The sequence below is a fragment of the Dipodomys spectabilis genome, unplaced genomic scaffold, assembly GCF_019054845.1.
Source record: "Dipodomys spectabilis isolate Male_0828 unplaced genomic scaffold, ASM1905484v1 ptg000234l, whole genome shotgun sequence".
Lineage (NCBI taxonomy): Eukaryota > Metazoa > Chordata > Mammalia > Rodentia > Heteromyidae > Dipodomys > Dipodomys spectabilis.
This window is the reverse complement of record NW_024870911.1, coordinates 3,941,057-3,961,880: the sequence shown is the minus strand read 5'-3', so window position 1 is coordinate 3,961,880 and position 20,824 is coordinate 3,941,057. Positions and strand designations below refer to the sequence as shown.

Here is a 20,824-nt window from a genome sequence, read left to right as displayed (position 1 = left end):
AATCGAAGATAAGCATCTCCAGTTTGTCTCCTGAACTGGCTTCAACTCAGTCTCCTGAGGCCTGAGCCACTGGCTTGTGCTATCATTCTTCCTGTGTAGTTTTGGTAGTCATTTAAATTCTCTGAACCTCTATTCTTCATACATAAAATCTAGGTAATTCCCATTTATTTATTGTTAGGAAGAGATAAGAATATAAAGTACCCCTGGTTAAGCATACATTAGAAACTGTTAAATCTCAAGTCCTCCCCCATACTTTGCATCTACCCCCATAGAAAAGGGAGGGAGAGAACTAGTTATACTATGTTATATTAAGAGTCGTTGGATCACAGTTTGCTGTTTTAAAAATTTTATTTAGAATGCCTACTTGTAGAAGTTAACGGTTTTTACAGATCTTTAGAAAAATTCAATTCTTTTCTTTCTGCAAACATTTATAACAGGTTAGGAATAATAGATAAGAAATGTAATACATTACAAAACAGTAGCCTGTGACTATCTACATTTACTATGCACCTTAAGGAAAAGAATGAGTGTGCCATACTTGCACTGCAGATAACATACTTTTAATTTTATCATACAAAACTGACCAGTGGTAGTGCTTGAATTTATAAATGGCCATTAAACAGGATATTTATAAACTTAAGTGTATATTGAGCATGCTAAAACATGAAAAAAAAATTCAACCAAAGTTCTGTGGCTCATCATTCAACTGTTTCATGGCAATTTGCTTTCAATTTTCAGTATTATAATACCAAAATAATTTTACATGATAAATGCAGAAACAAAATTTTCTAAATATTTTAGAAAGTATATTCACATTCATTTTGTCATGGGTTTCTTGTGGCTCTTCTAAAAATGTTAATCATACTAAAGACACTGGTCCTATACAATTTTAACAGTCCATTTTCAATTAAAAACTAACAAAAGTTATATGTTAAGAGTAACAAAAAGGAAATTAAGTACACTAACTTAAGGATATGTAGAAGAAAATGAAATTACATCATATTGGCAGGTTATACATCTTAAAGAATCTCTTTACACTTAGTCAAATAACATACAAATTGAAATGTAAACTTACTGGTTTATGCGGGGTTCCCCTCATTGGGTCAAATTGGAAAATTTTATATAAATACTAATATTTTATTTCTTTATATTTTACATAATTTATCGTAATTTCTATTCTTACATATTGACTCATCAATTAATACCATTATCACTGTAGGTCAAGCAAAAATCTCCAAACTACTAATTACTCACTAGAAATGCTGAACATATGAAAAAAAATTTTACACATTGTTATCTTAAATTTGATGAAGATATTCTTCAAAAAGTTAAAACTGCCTTCCACAGAATTCTGTGTATATGGCACAAGATGACATCCAAAACTGTGTGAATTCCATCAAAAAGGCACTGTTTACAATACTCAGAATAGTCTGACAAGTCTACTTCAGTGATGTTTGAGAATAAGAATATATTTGAAATAGGTAAATAGACAAACCTTTAAAAAAGTACAGCACTGCTATTTAAATATACTTCCACTATATAAAAGGAAATAAAGTGACACAAAGAAATGACCTTTTTATGACAAATAAGCCTATAAATACTTTGAACATATTACAGTTCTGTAACACAAAAATGACAAAAATATTTTCTTAAAGGCACAAAAGCATGAATATTAAGTGAGAGTTGTAATTTACAAGGCCAACTTTTCAATGGAATGCAATTATCAACTGAGCTGTGACAAAGATTATATTGTACCTTCATAAGTGATACATAAAGTACTGATATAAGATATCTATATTGCTGTAATAACATTCCACATGCTTTTATGATCTTTTTTCTAGCCAACAACGTCTCACTAAAAGAGAGATGACTGAAGACCTAGTACATTTCACAACTAAAACAAAAGTGCATGTGTCAATAATTATTACTCATATAAATTTTCCTGTGAGAAAACATTTTCCATAAAAGAAAACTGGTCTTAAGGTCGTAAATCTTAGAAACCACCATGAAGCTTTCAGACAGTTGGGAACTGTGAATGACATTAAAAATCCATATATAGAGGAGTATTAATCTCAGAAAAAAGAACATTCAAAGTCAATTACATATTATGGCTAACTACAAAGATAACTGAATGTTTTAATGGATTCACATACTAAGCCCCAGTATAAGTACTGATCTGCAATTAAGCCACCAATTCCTGAGTTTTGTGTTCTGCCCACAGAAATGAACCAATACAACAAAAGCATGTGGAAACTATTCAATTAGAAATATGCTTTTAGTGTATATAAGAAACAGTCATGAATAACCCACCCTGCTCCTTAGGTTTTGACTCCTTGGGTAAGACTCTATAACATTTTTCCTTAAAAAAAAATCAAAATAATAAAATAATTATTCTTCCAGTCTTATAAGACATCCATGCAAATAAAACAATATTAGATCAAATGAAAAAGTAACATACAAGTGGGTAAGACCAAAACCCTAAGACAGGTCATCAATAAAAAATTTTAAGTTGCCAAGGTTTAATGATGAAATAACTTTTGTGATTAGCCAACCAAGTTTCATATAGTATAAATTAATGCTAATTTAAATCATATAAAGATCAAATTGTACAATATTTACAAAATACCACATGTCAATGAATAGGCAGTTGAGCATATAATATTGGTAACAGAATGCAAATACAAAATATATACTGAGAAATATGAAATATAATCCCAAACCCACCTGTTCTAAGACTAATGAAAATACTGGATACACATACACCTTATTTATGCTGGTACATTTAAAAAGTTCTTATGTGTACATATGGAATGCAGTACTGTTTTGACAATACTGCATGGGACATGGCTCTTCATAGATACCTAAGGATACTTAGTTCTATTTGTTAGAAAAAAACCAGGTTATCAGTTTTCATAAATTAGCAATTCTCCCTTGATATAACATTACATTTGTCACAGCACAGAGTTGATTGTAATTTTACATGTATCTCACAGTCTCTTCTTAGTCAAAGGCAGATATAGTCAGAGCAATTATTCTCTCTGATCTACATTTTCATTTAAAAAAGCACTCCAAAAATCTATATTTTCTAAAGTATATTTTAGGACATCATCTTCCTAAACTTAACTACTTTTGCAAAAAAGAAAAGTTAAGGACTATATGTAAAAACACAAAGTTAAAAGGGTATGTTGAAGATATAGGCAAAAAAAAGAGGAAAAATATGCCTGACAAAATGAATCTTAAAGAATTGTGGTTTTTGCCACAAGATGAAAATTACTAAGAATAGAGGGGCATAATAAAGATTTACACTTTAGAACTCAGTACTTTTAAATGCTCAACTACTGCACATTTTAAGGAAACCAATTTTAATGCATACATATAAAGGCTAGTAAATAGTGCCATTTCTTATTGCCTTTCTCTTTTTGGTTTTTGAAGTAAAACATTTGTTATAGTTTTTTCCTATTCTACTTATTCATTGAACATACTAGGGTTCAAATGAACACTAAAATGTTTTTCAAAAGAAAAAACATGAACTATCACTATTTCATATGCCTTATAAACACCTTTATAATTTGGCCTATTAACATGGACCAGATAACTTAAAAAAAGAAAAAAGGACAGCAATCAATTTTGACCACACTTTTCAACAAGTGCATATGGTGGTGTTACAATTAATACATCCATGTAGCTGCATACCAGGTTTTTTATATTGATATACACATAAGCACATATATACTTATACGTAGAAATGTTAAATTCTACAGGTTTAAAAATCATTTGTAAACTTTTAAAAACTTTGCCACGTCTTTTTCAAGATACTAATTCTGACCATTTGTAATTTTTATTTCTTGGTGTTTCTAAGAACACAATTGACCTGGGTACTTTGGAAATGATTTTTAACAGTATAATATATTGAAATATTTACAATAGGTCTATTACCCCATCATTTCCAAGTCTGTAAATTCCTTGATAATAGTTTTGTGCCTATCTTAAGAAGAAAATAGACTACCATACATACATTAATAAGATCAATAGCATTTTCATTATGAACAATGTTTGCAGTACATCTCAGAACATTCTATAGAACACAAGACTAATGTCTAATAAGAATACATAAGAGATAGCTATGTGTACATGTAATCACATGTAAGACATATTCTCATAAAAGCTAGAAATATCCTGGTTCTTAACACATAGCTCACATTATTAGACAAATGGGATAGCTCTCATTTTAAGTTAAGGATAAAAGATATGAAAGGTAGACACATATACACTTATCTCCTGTAATTTTTGTTTTAGAAATATTTCATGTTTTAACAAAGACCAAACCAACTTGAACACTGGTCCCAGGTCAAAGCTGATCTAGTTCACTGATTGAACTGTAAAGAACTTCTACTTAAACATGAAGTTTATTATGACTTGAAGCAAAATCAGGAGGAAAATGATGAAGTAGTCTTTCTGTTGCAGAAAATAATCCGTGGCAGGTGTACTTGGAACTAAGTGATTTCGAAGAGCCATAATGTTTCTACAAAATTATAAACAATGATTAAATTAATTTTCCAGAGATGTTAGCACAAAATTCACAATTTGATATCATATGGTCAGAAAGACCTTAATACATTATCTAAATAATCTGTTAAATTACTACTAAAACAAGGATATGATGATGCCATACTTCACATCAAATTATATGTACCAAACATAATTATGTTTGTAAAAATTTGATGACATAGAAACATACTACCTTCTGTTACAGCAGTTGTTTTAAAAATAAACATTTGCTTTTTAATTGATTCAGTAAGGTTCTTTTTGTAAGGGTAGAAATAGAAGAAAATTCTAAATTCTCCAGAAAAAAAAATTACTAGTAAAATTCAAACAAACAAACAAACAAACAAAAATAAACCCAGCTGGGCCCTGATGGCTCATGCCTGTAATCCTAGTTACTCAGGAGGCTGAGATCTGAGGATCACGGTTCAAAGCCAGCCCGGGCAGGAAAGTCCATGAGACTAATTTCCAATTAACCACTAGAAAACTGAAAGTGGTGCTGTGGCTCACCTGGTAGAGTGCTCACCTTGAGCTCAAGAGCTCAGGGACAGTGCCCAGACCCAGAGTTCAAGCCCCATGACCAACAACCAAAACAAAAAGAAAAAACAAACCAACACTGTAGATGTAAGCCACTATTTAATTGTCCAAAATGTATCTAGTATTGAGTGCTGAATACATAAAAACAGGTGGGCCAATATTTTCAACATTTAAAAACTAAGCATGGAAGGAATATAAGCATGAGAGGAAATGAATCTGAACTCAGACTAATTTTAGCAATGGAATAGGATCAGGATTCCTTCTCCTCCAAGGAAACTAAGTGTTAATAATCTTTAGTTGCTGGATTTTGGTGTACTTGCTGCAGAGGATACTGGGATAGTAAGAAGAACACTCAAAAATCATTGGGCATGACTATTTACCCATTGTTTTCGTAGTATTTCAATATATCAACAATGAGTAAATTAAATACTAACCATATACAATGGGGCTGTCAAACCAAGCCTTGTTACCTTTCTCAGAAACAATCCCATCTCCACACTCAATTGGAGCATGCAATCCTAGCAGTAAAATACAGTGGTTCCAATTCTACTTCAGAAGAGAAAAAAAATCCACCGTTTTACCCAGTATCTTAGTACTAGAGGAATGTCAAAAGGTTACATACATCAGATGATAGAAGCCAGGATTCTAGTGTAACTTAGCAATAATGTAACTATACGTAAGATTTTCCATATAACCGATTTCTTAACTATTCACTCAGTCAGTAGATATTACCTTTTGATATCTTCCTGTGTTTGTTTTATAGATTCGATGGAATTTTGAATGTCTCCCAGTTCAATCCCTTTCTTTCTTCGTGTACTTGGTTTTACAGATTGAGCTAAAAGACATTTAGAATTAAATGTAAAATTAAATTTAATTCTTGTATAACAAAATTTTCCCTAAGCATTAGTCTTATGGCTAGATATTAGCATAAAACTAATACTCAGTTTTGAGTCTCAACCATATCATTTCAAAACACTATGGATGGGGCTGGGAAGGTGGCTCAGTATTAGAGTGCTTATCTTGCATGCATGAGGCTGGATTCAATTCCTCAGCACCACATAAGCAGAAAAAGCTGGAAGTGGCTCGGTGGCTCAAGTGGTAGAGCGCTAACCTTGAGCCAAAGAGCTGAGGGACAGTGCCCAGGCCCAGAGTTCAGGCCCCATGACCGACAAAACAAAACAAAAACAAAAAACCTTTATGGATGCCAGGTACCAGTGGCTAATGCCTATAATCCTTCCTAGTCAGGAGGCTAAGATGTGAAGATTTATGTCTGAAGCCAGCCTGGGCAGGAAAGTCCATGAGACTCACTAAAAAGCCAGAAGTGGAGCTGTGGCTCAAGCAGAAGAATGTTAGGTTGGAGCAAAAATGTTCAGGGATAGCACCTAGGTTCTGAATTCAAGCCCTAGGACTGGCACAATAAGATAACAACAAAACACCATAGATATAACTAGTCATAAATTATTTTTGGATGGCATAATTTTTTATTCTATAGCTCATTAAAATGGGCAAAAATGATTCACTTAAAATATGTATTAATTGTGGGAAGGTATTACTTTTCTATATCACTTAAATTTTTTATTAGTTGTAATATTCTTTCAGTTACCCAAACTTTAAATCTCTGTAGTCACTTTGGTTCTTCGTCTACACATTTTTATTGCCAAGCAGCAAGCTGTATAGACTTTCCTCCCACTCCCAAATCCCTCATCATATTCATTCCTTCATTTCATTCCTTTTTATTCAGATGTTATTTAACCTCTAGGTCTCAGCTTCCTCTTTCCCTCCCTCCCACCCCTCTTGTTGTTAAGCTGGGGTTTGAACACAGGGCCTTAAACCATAGTCTTTCCATTTTCAGCCTCCCGAGTACCTAGGATTATAGGTATAAGCCTGTCTCATCTTAATAATAATAATACTATTATTATCATTAACATGGTTGTATTAAGGTATAGTTAACTTAGTTTTGACATATGTTAGTCAATAAATAATAAAACTATACATAATGTTACCTTTTAGTACATTGGAATCATATGACTTGCTGATAAACCTTCATTCATTGAATTCCTTAATTTCTCTAGTGTGTTGCACCTCCTTACCACATCCCTAGACTAGATTGCTATAATCCACTAGAAATCCTAAGAATTCATCAGGGCTCTTCTAAGAACCATCTTTCAAACTGAATTGAGATTCTTCTCCTTCAAATTCTTATCTAATTTTCTTATACTCACTGTTTAAGTGAAATTAGCTCCCTAGCAGAGTGCAAACTCATTAGATGCTATGGCTTAAAGTTTATTTTCCCATAATGTCTAAGATATTAATTTGATCCTTTCTTAATTGTATTTCAGTGTAGTTTAAAATCGCTCATATATTATGTGGCTCAAACAAGAATGTGCCATTATTTAATCTAGTAGCCCATAAATTATATATTAGATATAATTTTATATTAGCTATATTGTTTTTGTCTGCGACTTTAAACACCAATTTATTTTAAAAATGAAAGATTTCTTGAAGCATGGAACTGAGCTCACAGCTTGAAAAATGCTTTCTGAATTTCAACCATGTTTTAAGGCATAAGAATTACTATTATTCTTATTTGTCCATCTCTCTTTTGTATCTTCATGCCTTTTCCTTATAGTCTGCTCCTGCAATTTATGTATAATCTAATATAGCTTTTATACCCTATCCCTACATCCCCCTAAATTCTTACATTATCTCCTTGGTTAATTTTGTTTTTAGTCAGTTATGGGGCTTGAACTCTGGGCCTGGGAACTACCTCTGAGCTCTTCAGCTCAAGGTGAGTGCTCTACCACCTGAGCCACAGAGCTACTTCCAATTTTCTGGTGGTTAATTGGACACAAGAGTCTCACGGATTTTCCTGCCTAGGCTGACTCTGAACTATGATCCTCAGATCTCAGCCTCCTGAGTAGCTAGGATTACAGGCATAAGCCACCGGTGCCCAGCTCTCCCTGGTTAATTTGAAAAATCATTTACATACATCAAAATAGATGTTTATGGTGAATAGTTTACAATATATATTTTTACTTTCACTTCCAGATGAGTCCTGGATATCAGGTTCTGGGGAGGAATAGCCTTTTGCCACTTTCTTCTGTTGCCTGGTTGGCTTATGTTTCATTTTGGGGACATTGACCTGAAAAAAAAAAAATCATGCTCTTGAGTTGGCATGGTAATTTATATTAAAAGACCACTGTCATACAATTTTCAAAACCATTCATGGGGGTCAGAAACAGGGCAAAGAAAAAAAGTCTAATGAAACTGAACCAATAATGCATTACAAATTATCTTATTTGTCATAGGAAAAAATTTGGCACCAAAAGTAAAATACCGAAGTAACTCCTCTTTTACTTATTGCAACCCAATGTTTTATTCATCAAATAGACAGCAACTGTTGTTAGTTTGAATTTTCTTCCAAAAGTGTGCTATCTTTGTCTTTTGGAGCTAGAGACTCACAATTTTTCTTTCTTTTTCTTGTTTTCCTATTTTGGAGATGGAGTCTCACAACTTTTCCTTTTTTTGTTGCTTGTTTTTTCAGTTGTATGGCTTGAATTCAGGGGCCTGAAATTTTTAGCTCAAAGCTAGTGCTCTACTACTTACTTCAAGCCACTTCTGGTGTTCTCATGGTTAACTGGAGATAAGAGTTTCAGGGACTTTCCTGCCACGGCTGGCTTTGAACCTAGATCCTCAGATCTCAGCCTCCTAGGTAGCTAGAATTACGGGCATGAGTCACAGGTGCCCGGCTTGTCTCCCAAGTTTTTTGCCTGAGCTGGTTTAGAATCACCCTGATCCTTTGGATCTCAGCTTCCTGAGCAACTAGGATTACAAGTGTGAGCCCAACAGTTCCTGGCTCAATGATATTAAATAATAATGTTTGAATATCATACTTATCAGCTAGGTGATAATAGCTTAATAATTCTAGCTACTCAGGAGTCCTGGAAGCTGTCAGTTTGAAAGCAGCCCAGACAGAAAAATCATGAGACTATTTACAGTTACAAAGAAAATGTAGGCATTTTAGGCATATACCAATTAGTAGAGGCTTGAGCAAGAAAGCAAAGAGAGCATGAGGCACTGAGTTCAAGCCTGGTACCAGTGTAGGCAAGCGCACACACAGGCACACAAAAAATTCATACTTATTTTGTTACCAATATTAGAAATATTGGATGGAAGGAAATACTGCATTATGTTGGGTTTCTAGTAGAACTTAGATGATTTATAGTTTAATAATATACGGATAAAAGAGGAAGCAGCTTAGGGTAAACAGAAATAAAACTAAAATTTTGCAGAGCTTAAACTTACAAAAATTTCTAATTCATAGTGAGCAAGAGGATTCTGTATTCAGCCTATATTTCTACTTCAAATCCTGGAGCATTAAAATGACAAAGGTGTCAGCAATACAATTGAGAGTGTAAATCTTTGCTGATCAGTACAGTCTACTTTTATACAGATGTCTTTCCTGTTCTCTACAATGCTAAACAGTTAAAGAACATAAGCGGTTAAAGAAAGAAGACAATGGATATACATTTTTTTAATGAAAGCATATATACATTTTTTATTTTTAGCAACTATCTACAATGTAGCACCATTAATTAGCAGTATTTTTATATAACAATCACTATTTCCAAAACATCAGTAACTCCCCATTCTCTCCTTTTTCTGATTTTCTGTAGCCTCTAATCTATTTTTAGTCTCTATTAATTCATTCATTTGAAAAATCATATAATATTTGCCTTTTTTTTTTTTTTTGGTCGGTCATGGGTCTTGAACTCTGGGCTTGGGCGCTATCCCTGCGCTCTTCAGCTCAAGGCAAGCATTCTACCGCTTGAGCCACACCACCACTTCCGGTTTTCTAGTGGTTAATTGGAGATAAGAGTCTCACAGACTTTCCTGCCCGGGTTTTGAACTGTGATCCTCAGATCTCAGCCTCCTCAGTAGCTAGGATTACAGGCATGAGCCACTGGCGCCCGGCAATATTTGCCATTTTTATTTGGTCCTACCACAGTGCAAGATTCTCAAGTTTCATCCATGTTGTGGAATACAACAGAACTTCTTAACTTTTTTTTTTTTTTTTTTTGGTCGGTTGTGGGCCTTGAACTCTGGGCCTGAGCACTGTCCCTCAGCTCTTCAGCTCAAGGCTAACGCTCTATCACTTGAGCTATAGTGCCACTTCCAGTTTTCTGGTGGTTTATTGGAGATAAGAGTTTCAAGGACTTTCCTACCAGGGCTGGCTTTGAACCTCAATCCTCAGATCTCAGCCTCCTGAGTAGCTAGGATTAAAAGGTGTGAGCCACCGGCACCTGGCTTCATTACCTTTTATCTTGAATAATATAGAACTGTATCGATATATCACATCTTTATATATCCATTCATCAGTTAATGAATTGTTTCTACCTTTTGGAAAATTGTGGATAATCATGCAATGACCATTGCTGAAGTAGTATTTCCAACAACTGTTTTCAGTTTTTCTGGATTAGAATCGCTGGTTCATGTGGTAATTTTACATTTATAAACATTGAAGAATTATTAATTTTCCTTTTCCATTAATTTTAAATTATAATCTTCATAGTAAGTAATAGTAAGGTAATACCTAAGTGTGGTTTTGGTTTATATTTTCCTCATAATTAATAATGTTAAACATCTTACCATGTATTTTTTGCACCAACTGTATATTTATTTTGGATAAAAGTCTGATCAAAGTCCTTTAACCATTTTCACATTTAGCTGTCAGTTTTGTTAAGTTTGGACTCTTTACATTTTTGGGATAGCAGAGCTTTCTTTATTAAATAAATGAGTAGCAAATACTTTGTCATTCTACAGATTGAATTATAATTTGCTGTTGGTGTTATTGTTACTTATGTTTATAGTGTTATATCTAAGCATCTATTGCCAAGTACAAGGTATGAAGATTTGTCCATTTTCTTCTAAGAGTTTTATGGTCTTAGTTCTCATTTTAAGAATGGATCCATTCTGGAGACAAGAGGCTTTTTCTTTGTTGCTGTTTTTGTTATCTTTCCTTTTCTCTTGTTTTTTCATTGAATTTCTAGAGGAATTTTTCATCTGCTACCATACTTTTCAGCTGTACAATTTGCTTGGTTCTTTTGTATAGTCTCTCATTAATATTCTCAGAAATAAGTGCCTCATGTAGTCTTTTAGGTAGTAAGTAGCCTACTAGGTTGGAATACACACATAAATTCCTGCATATGGTCTGGTTTGATCCTTTGGGCACCAAGAATTCCACTGGAATGAATAAATCTGTAAGACTTACGGGAAGAGGGTCTGGCAAGGGTAAGTAAAATGCTACAGAGCTTTCCTACTAGTTTTTTTTTTTTTTTTTTTTTGATCCAGCATTCTCTTGGTTGATGCAAATGTCTATTTTCCAGAATTCTGGCAACTTTTAATCTGATAGCATTTGCCCTTTTGATGTTCTTTGGGGACATAGAGCTTAAAGCTGCACTAACTCTGCTTAACTAAAATATTTAAATTTGGAAACCAAATTTTAATTGTAGACAGCCATAGACAACAAATTTATATGCCTAGCAGGTGTAATTTTTGTTTTGTCTTCTTTTTAATTACATACCATTGGAGTGCGATGTTTAACTTTAGTCTGGATAACACCATCTTTTTCAAACTGTATCATATCATTAAGTGGGTCCCATGGTCGAGTACTAAATAAATAGAAGAAAAATTGTTTAATGGCCAAGCAAAGAACTTAAAAAACTTGTATTCTGTGATTAGATTTTTATTAATAATTATAAACATAGTTCTAATATCAAGATTGGCCCATATCTAATCTTCTGATCATTAGTTCTACTCTCACGGAATTGAATTTATAATGACTGGAATTGCAAGTTCAGAATTTCACATTAATCTATATAGCAAGTAACAAAACCATTGTAAGAATGCAGGTAAGCATATTATTTGAAATAAATTCATTTTACTTACTCTGCAAACCTGTAATGCCATTCTCCTGTGAGTGCATCAAGTTCAAATAACTTGCAAGTCCATTCTTCATTTTTTGTTTTCCTATCTCTGGCAGCTTGCCTTTGAGCTTCTTCCAAAACACACTTCTCTTGAGTAGCTTCTGTTTGATCTTTGGCATTTATGGCTCGTGTTACTCGTTGCCAGAGTCTAATACATGTGCAAAAATAGTATTAAAAAACAACAGAAAACCAAATCTCTATAAGAATCTATTGAGAGAAAATGATGTTCATGTGGATTTCTGGCTTTAACAGAGCTTACAGTCATATGCTGAGAAATTAGTCAACATAAAAACCCAGTATCTTGAGTAGAGAGACACCTGCTTGTAAGTGAATAATAATTTGTTCTTGGCAAGAGAAATTTATTACATGAATTCTCAAACATATGGTAGTGAATGTTGCAAAATAAAGATAATGGAAATGTACTGAAGGTAGGGCTCAAGAGAATCTACATTTTAACAAGCTCTCCAGATAATTCTTATATATACTGTTTAAAATCCACTGGATTCAGGAAAATCTAGTAGTGCTTCTCAACCTTGGATGCTTGCAAATTATCAGAGAAGTTTCCAAAGGAGAGGGATCAAGTGTCAATATTTTTTAATGCTGTCAGGAATATTCTATGTGTTAACAGTGCTGAAAAACAGTGATTTAACAAAAAAGACTTTCAGAAAGATAATTTAGAAAAATAATTTTCCCATTAAAATTTGTTTTTTTCATCAATCCAATGAAAATACATACAAAATTTATGGATCAACCATCTGAGAATATAGTATGTCGCAAAAAAGAGAATAGAAGTTTAGGCAGATTTGGGCTGAGTCCTAGGGCTGTCACTTCTTAGCTAGTCAAAGTTTTCCATTCTGTCTTATTTCTTCATCTATAAAATAAGACTAATTATACTAATATCTCAAAACATATATTTTTAAAAAGTTTTGCATGGAGAATATCACGTGATTGTGTCTGAATGGATATTTTAGAACTGATGCATAGGTATTTTCTATCTGACAAACTAAATTTTAGTATAGAAAGGAAAGCTCATGTAGACTTGAATAAGGGCATGTAGGAACAATTAATATATATAACTGCATAGCAAAAGTATCTTTCACATAGAAGCATTCTTTGCCTAACATAGATACACTGTATACCATATACCATAATTTTTACTCAAAGGTGTAAGTGATCCAAGCAAAAATGTTATTATTTAGCAATAGAAACTATGGCATTAAGTAAGTAAGGCCAAATAAGTAAGTCCAGCATACCCGTGTCTGTATTCTTGTATTTCAGAGAATGGAACAAAAGTAGATTCAGTTATATTCCCTTTGCCAAGAGTACTACATATCTAACCTAAATTAAGTAACAGCTATTAGGATAAAACCAAGAACTACTAATTTGTTCTGTAATTTTATGCAAACAAAATAAGGCACTGGAGCACATGAGAAGAGAAAGGAAAAATACAGGCAGTTTTAATTGTGAGCTACAGAAAAACAGTATGATTTGTCATAACCCATAAATGATAAACTTCTGCTGAATTAAATTCTGACAGCATATAGAGAATAGTGACTACTCTATAAAGGACTAAGGATGCAATCCTTTCAAAGGTGTGGTTCAAGTGGTAGAGTGCCGGCCATGTGCACAAGAGCCAAGAAAAAAAAACAAAAACAAGGTTTTCAGTTTAAGCCAGCATGCATGCACATACACACACAAAACACTCTTTTGACTTCCATGAAGTGAGCTGACAAATAGTATACTTACTTTTCTGACTCAAAATCTTCTTGCTCTTCAAATTTTACAGTATGCCTTATTAATCTCCATTGCCTAATGTCAGGTGTTGGATTCCAGAAAACCTCTGAATTATCAGTCTTTTTATCATTAATGAAAACTTCACTATCCTATATTTAAGAAATCAAGCATTATTGTGGAGACTTATTGTATTTATAATGAAATTAAATGCATATTGATACAAAAATAATGTTCTTCCTGTTATTGAATCCTATTGAATGAATATATTTTAAAACAAAATTAGTATTTGTCTCAAATTCTTTTCCATGTTTTTTACAAAAACCATTAAGATTAAATATATAACACTCATCCATTTAAAATCTTTGCTTAAAGAAATAAAGTTCATGAGATTTTAGTAAACAAACTTTAGTCATTACATACAAAGCCTTAGCTACCATCTCAAACTGTCCAAGAAAAACATCGTATTTGTTATAGTTACTATCCATGGACTCAATATCTAGGTATGGAAAAACCTTAGAGTTTTTGTTAGCATTAAAGATTTCAGTACAATCTCAGAAATCGTATTTTTTAAAAAGATTGCTTTGTCTGTTTTCTAAGTGACACTCGGGTAGAGCCAATTTTTTTTTTTTAAACTCCATATTTGGCTACGTGCCCAAGTCCCTAAATCATGTTTCATTGGTTACTTTTGCTTACTATAAAGCAGAAAACATTTATACTCAGTTTTCAAAGAGTATCTAATTAGTATGACAATTTTATTCATCTAAGCTCCTCTTTAAAAACCACATATAGAATCTAGAACAACAGAAAAGTACATCAAAGTAAATCAAAGCCATTGCTCTTATATAATAGTTTCTCCAAAAGAAACTATGCTTCTTTCTTTCAAGTGAAAGGTAGTAAAGTGCTGTGTAGAAAAGCACAGCCCTGCAGCCGAACTGCAGAGCTACAATTATTGGTCCACCACCTACTTTAAGCAAAGTATTCAAATGCTTTGAGCTTAGTTTACATCTGCGTAAAATGGGGAACAATAATAAATAGTAGTATGTAACCCACTATACAAGGCTATATTAAATATTAAATAGGTCAATATGAGTTACATTCTTAATACCACATATAGTAGGTGACATAAATTTTATCTATTTCTACTGATTTAAGAAAATATTAAATATAATTGACATTGGAGAAGTATCAAAATATCTATGCTGCTTAAGTTAAATAGTGATGCTTTTATAGCACTTAATTGGTAATCATTTCCATGAGATAAAATTCTTTTTGTAAAGATAATAGATTAAAATACTTACCCAGTGACCTTCCAAAGTAGCTAGGACTTCTTTTCCCAATTTAAGTTTTCCTGATATTTGATTAACACAATCACTACTCCCTAGAAATGGCTTTTAAAAGAGAAAATATTGAACATTTTACTTTTAACTTGTATGCAATATAAGTCAGCAAGGAATAATTATACATTTATGGTATTATTGAAGGCACAAATTCTGAAATCCTGGTCCAAAGTTCAACTAGAAATTTAGTGAGGGCTGGGAAGGTGGCTCAGTGGTAGAGCGCTTGCCTTGCATGCATAAGGCCCTGGGTTTGATTCCTCAGCACCACATAAGCAAAAAGTAAAAAGCTGGAAGTGTTGCTGTAGCTCAAGTGGTAGAGCACTAGCCTTGAGCTGAAGAGCTGAGGGACAGCGCCCAGGCCCAGTGTTCAGGCCCCACGATCGTACTCAAAAAAAAAAAAAAAAAGAAATTTTAAGTGAACTTGATCTGAGGTTATGGAAGACTATCTATGGTACTCTAAATCCATCTAGGATGATCACATTGACATAAATGACACATGCCCTGTGCTTTCTCCTAACACTCAAGACTGTGCCCTGTCAATGTGACAATACATTAAGCAATAACTCAGGAAACTGCAGAAATTTTTTTAAATCTATTAAAAGAAATAGTACATTTTCCTTCACAACAAAACCAAGTAAAATATATAACCAAAAAGACCCTCCAAAATATAAATCTAGAAGGATTACACTTTAGGTTGCCTCACTTATCCCTTCCTTGGTGATGAGATATGAGGATTGCAGTTCAAAGCCTGCCCAGCTGGAAAGTCCATGAGGCTCTTATCTCCAGTTAACCACTACCCCCGCCCCAACAACAAAAACAAAACAAACAATAAAATACATTGGGGTGGTGCTATGGCTTAAGCACTCAAGAGTGCTAGCCTTGTGCAAAAAAGCTTAGGGACAGTTTTATTCAAGCCCCAGGATCTGCATGCACATGTGCGCACACACACAAACACACACACAAAGATGCTCTTTGATACTATTTCATGCAGTGTCCTTTCTTTGACTTTTTCCCACTGTAGCAGTTGTTCTTTCTTGAATGATGATAGTGATGTTTGAAAATCATAATGAAGGTGGTCTTAAAACAATTTATAGAAACGTTCTAAAAACATTAAGCTGGAACACTGCAATTTTGTCCCTCAGACACCAGATACCTAAGTGATGTCTTCAGATGATTCTAGTCTTCAACCGTTAAATCACCCATGCCCTAACAAGCTTTCCTGAAGTGCAAACATTATGTAATGGAGAGAAGCCATTTCTAATATGACTCGTCTAAATTCCTGGCCCTATTCCTTGTGAGGGTAAGCACATGATTATTTTTGAGACAATGAGTTTGGAGCAATCTGTTATGCAGAAATAGTACCCAATACAACTCTATTTTAGTGTACATAACTGGAATGTAATTTGATTTATACATTCTGGTATGTAAAGTAATGCTTTAATTTATGAAGACATTTCTATCCAGTCACTTTTAGGCATTTCTTTTAGAACAGGGGTTTGAATTCAGTCTCTTGCATGATAGGCAGGTATTCTACCACTTGATCTACATCCTCTTACTGTTTTTGTTTTAGTTATATTTTGGATAGGTCCTGGGCTTTTTGCCAGGAACTCAACCTCAGACTATGATCTGCCTTCCTATGGTTTCCCTGTACCTAGGATCACAGACATGTACCAACATTCCTGGCTTGTTGGTTGAAATAGATGTCACTAACTTTTTGTCTAGGCTTGCCTTAAACTGGGGGCCGTCAGATCTCTGCCTTCTAAGTAGCTGAAATTACAGGCATGACTTAGTTACTTAGTTTGGACTTAGTAACTTCTTAATGCTCTTTTCCTATATCAATATTTTTATTAATTAAAATTAAAAACAAAAATGATGGCTTTGTGTTTGGATTTAGCAAGTTTGCTGCCTTAGCCTACCCCAAGATTTTCATTCAACTTGTCCTCGATGGTGGCTTACAAACTTCTTCCCAGGCTTGCTTTGCACCATCATCTTCCAAATCTCAGCCTCCTGAATAGCTAGGATTCCAGGCATGAGCCACTGGTTCTTGGCATGAATGGTGCTTTTATATTTAGTTCTTAAGTAGAAATTAAATTGTGTTCTTTCTTCAATACTTATAACCCAGCTCTCATGTAATTAGGTGATATGACCTATCACATTCTACTAACCTTTAGTTTAAATTCAAGTATTGCACTGTATCCAGTTTTTTGACATGTAATATTGACTGTTCCACCAAGCTCCAGTGTCATTGTGCCATAAAGAATTCCTAAAGAAAAAAACATTGACAAAAGGCTGAAGAGAGAAGGGCAGTGGCCAATAATAAATACCATTGTGTTATCTCCTTCTACAAGAAACTTGTAAATCAAGGTGATTCTTTTCCACAGGATAAAATGCAAACGTAAGTTCATTATATAGAATATGAACAGATATCATCTTATGTCTATTAAATGAATTGGTAATCCTAAATCAAAAGCCTTGGTGAACCCACATACATTCACTTATAAGGATGTAGGGTAAAGTTTGGATAATGATAAAAAAGAGTGACACTGATTAAGATGTATTGTATTCATAACCTGACAAGTTGATCTGGAATCCCTTTGTATGACTACTTAAAGCTAAAAAGAAATATATGAATTAAGGAAAATCTTTACCTTTACAATGAGCATATGGCATTGTCATTACATAATCTTCACCTCTGTTCAAAAAAGTTAGCCGTGCTTCTCCCTCTAATATTGCAGACAAAGAGTTCCCTGAAACAAGTATTGTTTATTAAATTTCACAAGCCTAATTCAACCAATTCAACAGCAAACAAAAATCATTTAGGACATCTATCAGGAATATATAGTAGAATATCTTAAGAAAAATCACAATGTCAGTATGTCCAACCATATATTTAGGACATTGATTCATATTATGAATCCTACAAAATGAGTATTTTAAAAAGTATAGTTTTATGTATTTATTATTCTAGAAAGGTAAAAAGAAGAATATTGCACTTGTAAAATAGTCAATAAAACAGTTTCACTATAGAGCTCCATTTGTCTTTTTCTATGAAAATGTAATTCTTATTTGTAAATCAAATAACTTAGGCCACAAAATTTAAATATAGTAAATATTTATATTAAAATACAATGATTCTAAGATAATTAAAAATAAAAAGATCTAAAATCTACCAAAATATAACTGAAACAATGTCACAGAGATTTCTTAAAGGTTTTTCACAGTGCATTTTTCTCTTCTAATATCTTTAGTCCTCTTATGGTTATAGCTCTATCACTTCATTGAATAGAAACAAATGCACCTTCTAGGTCCATTCAGTTCCAGACCTCTGTACTATTGTACTGGTAACATTTCCAGGTTATATTCTCAGAAGACAATGCTAAATTTTTTGACTACTAATATATATTACAAAACATTGACAACAAGAAAAAAGTCTCCTTTTATTTTTCCAGAAATTTGCCAGTTCAGAAATAATCTTTTTTTTTTTTAATTTAATTTTGTTTGTTTTTTTTATTGTGAAAATACTGTACAGAGGGGTTACAATTACACGGGCAAGAAATAAACTTCAGTTAACTCTGAGTCTGAGTTTCTCTCTGGTATCACCTACCTGACTAAAGAATTTTACTTTGCATTTCTTGAAGTTTGAGTCCACTAGCAACAAATTATTGTGTGTGTGCTTTGGTTTCGTGTGTGTGCTTTGGTTTCGTGTGTGTGTGTGTGTGTGTGTGTGTGTGTGTGTGTGTGTGTGTGTGTGTGTGTGTGTGTGTGTGTGTGTGTGTGTGTGTGTGTGTGTGTGTGTGTGTGTGTGTGTGTGTGTGTGTGTGTGTGTGTCTCCAGGCATAGTCATTATCCTTTAGCTTTTTTGCTCAGGGCTGGCTGGTGCTCTACCACTTGTCATTATTCTACTTCCTGCTTTTTTTTTTTTGGTGGTTAACTAGAGCTAAGAGCCTCATGGACTTTTCTGCCCAGTCCAGCTTCAAACTGCAATCCTCAGATTTTAGCCTCCTAAGTAGCTAGGAGTGTGCCAGAACTTGGCACATGAGATATTCTGATACTTGCCATCTTTTGCAAATTTACTTTGGTGGTACTATATAATTTGAATTTAGGGCCTTGTGCTTAACTATGAGGGCACTCTACACATGAGTCATATCCCAGGTCTTTTGTGTAGAGTCTTGCATTTTTCCCAGGCCAGCCTAGACTTTTATTTATTTATATTATTTTTTAAATAAGTTTTTTACTGTGAAAATACTGTACAGAGGGGTTACAGTTACATGAGTACATTTCTTATCCAGCATTGTTGCCTCCTCCTTTGTTTTTTCCCCTATCATCCTGACCCTCCTAACCTCTCAACTATACCACTCCCTCACCCCCGCCTAAATAGTAAAGTTTGTTTTTCTACATAACGTCTTGTACATCTCATTGTTGCAATGGGTCAATCTGTATCCCTTTTTAAACATTTTGTTTTTCCCCTTCCCTTCCCCAAATTATACCAACATCAAATACAGTGAAAACAGGAGTTATACCATGGGGAACGGACATACAAAGCAACAAAAACAAAAACAAAAATCACATGGTACCTTACTTTCTTAATAGAGATTCAGAAACACAACAAATCAAAGAAAGGTTGGACAAATGGGATTTATGAAGCTGCAGAGCTTCTGCATGGCAAAGGACATAGCTAGCAAGATCAATAGAAATCCCACAGATTGGGAGAAGGTCTTCATTAGCCATACTACAGACAAGGGTCTCATATCTAAAATATACCTGGAATTCAAAAAATTAAATCCCCCAACAACTTATCCTCAAAGATACAACTGCCTCATAAATAAGTGGGCTTTAGCCCACTTAAAGAGAAACTTCTCTGAATAGGAAAGAAGGATGGCCAATAGACACATGAAGAAATGCTCAACCTCTCTAGCCATAAAAGAAATGCAAATCAAAACAACATTGAGATTCCACCTCACCCCAGTTAGAAGGGCTATAATCAAGAACTCTAATAACAACAGATGCTGGAGGGGATGTGGACAGAAGGGAATCCTACTGCATTGTTACTGTGGGAGTGTAAACTTGTTCAGCCACTTTGGAAAGTAGAAAGGAGGATCTTCAAAAGACTCCACATAGAGCTCCCCTCTGCCCCAGCAATCCCACTTTTGGGCATTTACCCCAATGGTCACAAGACCATACTAAAGCTACCAGCACAACTATGTTCATTATTTAACATAGCTAAGATATGGAGCCTAGACTGTTTTAAAGCTGAGCTGACCAAAATGCATGTGTTATTTTCATTCTGCTTTGCCTTAACACTATGTCATAAACTATGTTAAATATTAATGTACAATAGAATCAACTCAAGTGATTGTAAAAATGTATGCTTTAGCGCTCATTAATTTCTGACGTATTAAGTCAAAATCAGTTCAATGTTTTAAAATGTTAACTAATACTCTGATTCTGAAATTGAAGGTTCATATAATGACACTTGAAAAATATGAGCAGTTCTAAATAAGAATATAGTTTTCAACACACAGAGAAGTGGTTGAATACTTACGTTTTAGCTACTCTAGAATAATAGATAGGCACTTGAAAGCAAATGGTGTTTATAGTATAGAATAGCAGTGTGAAAAAAAAAAAACAGGGCAACAGATCAGAAAAGGTAGTCATTAAAGTGGAAAATAATGACTGAAAATCAGTGGT

General features: G+C 33.8%; 1 protein-coding gene across 8 annotated transcripts in view; it reads right to left on the bottom strand.

Annotated features, from left to right (window-relative positions):
• Nucleotides 1-336: 336 nt before the first annotated feature.
• Nucleotides 337-20,824, bottom strand: part of Osbpl8 (oxysterol binding protein like 8) — a 137,097-nt gene continuing 116,609 nt past the window's right edge. For all 8 annotated transcript variants that reach the window (XM_042699102.1, XM_042699103.1, XM_042699104.1 and 5 more), the window contains 9 exons: nt 17,785-17,883; nt 17,302-17,399; nt 15,098-15,187; nt 13,812-13,948; nt 12,028-12,213; nt 11,663-11,750; nt 8,116-8,221; nt 5,812-5,914; nt 337-4,522 (listed from right to left, as the gene is read on the bottom strand). In XM_042699102.1, the coding sequence (XP_042555036.1) occupies nt 4,390-4,522; nt 5,812-5,914; nt 8,116-8,221; nt 11,663-11,750; nt 12,028-12,213; nt 13,812-13,948; nt 15,098-15,187; nt 17,302-17,399; nt 17,785-17,883 (1,040 nt within the window). In that variant the 3' untranslated portion in view covers nt 337-4,389. The remainder of the gene's footprint in view (nt 4,523-5,811; nt 5,915-8,115; nt 8,222-11,662; nt 11,751-12,027; nt 12,214-13,811; nt 13,949-15,097; nt 15,188-17,301; nt 17,400-17,784; nt 17,884-20,824) is intronic.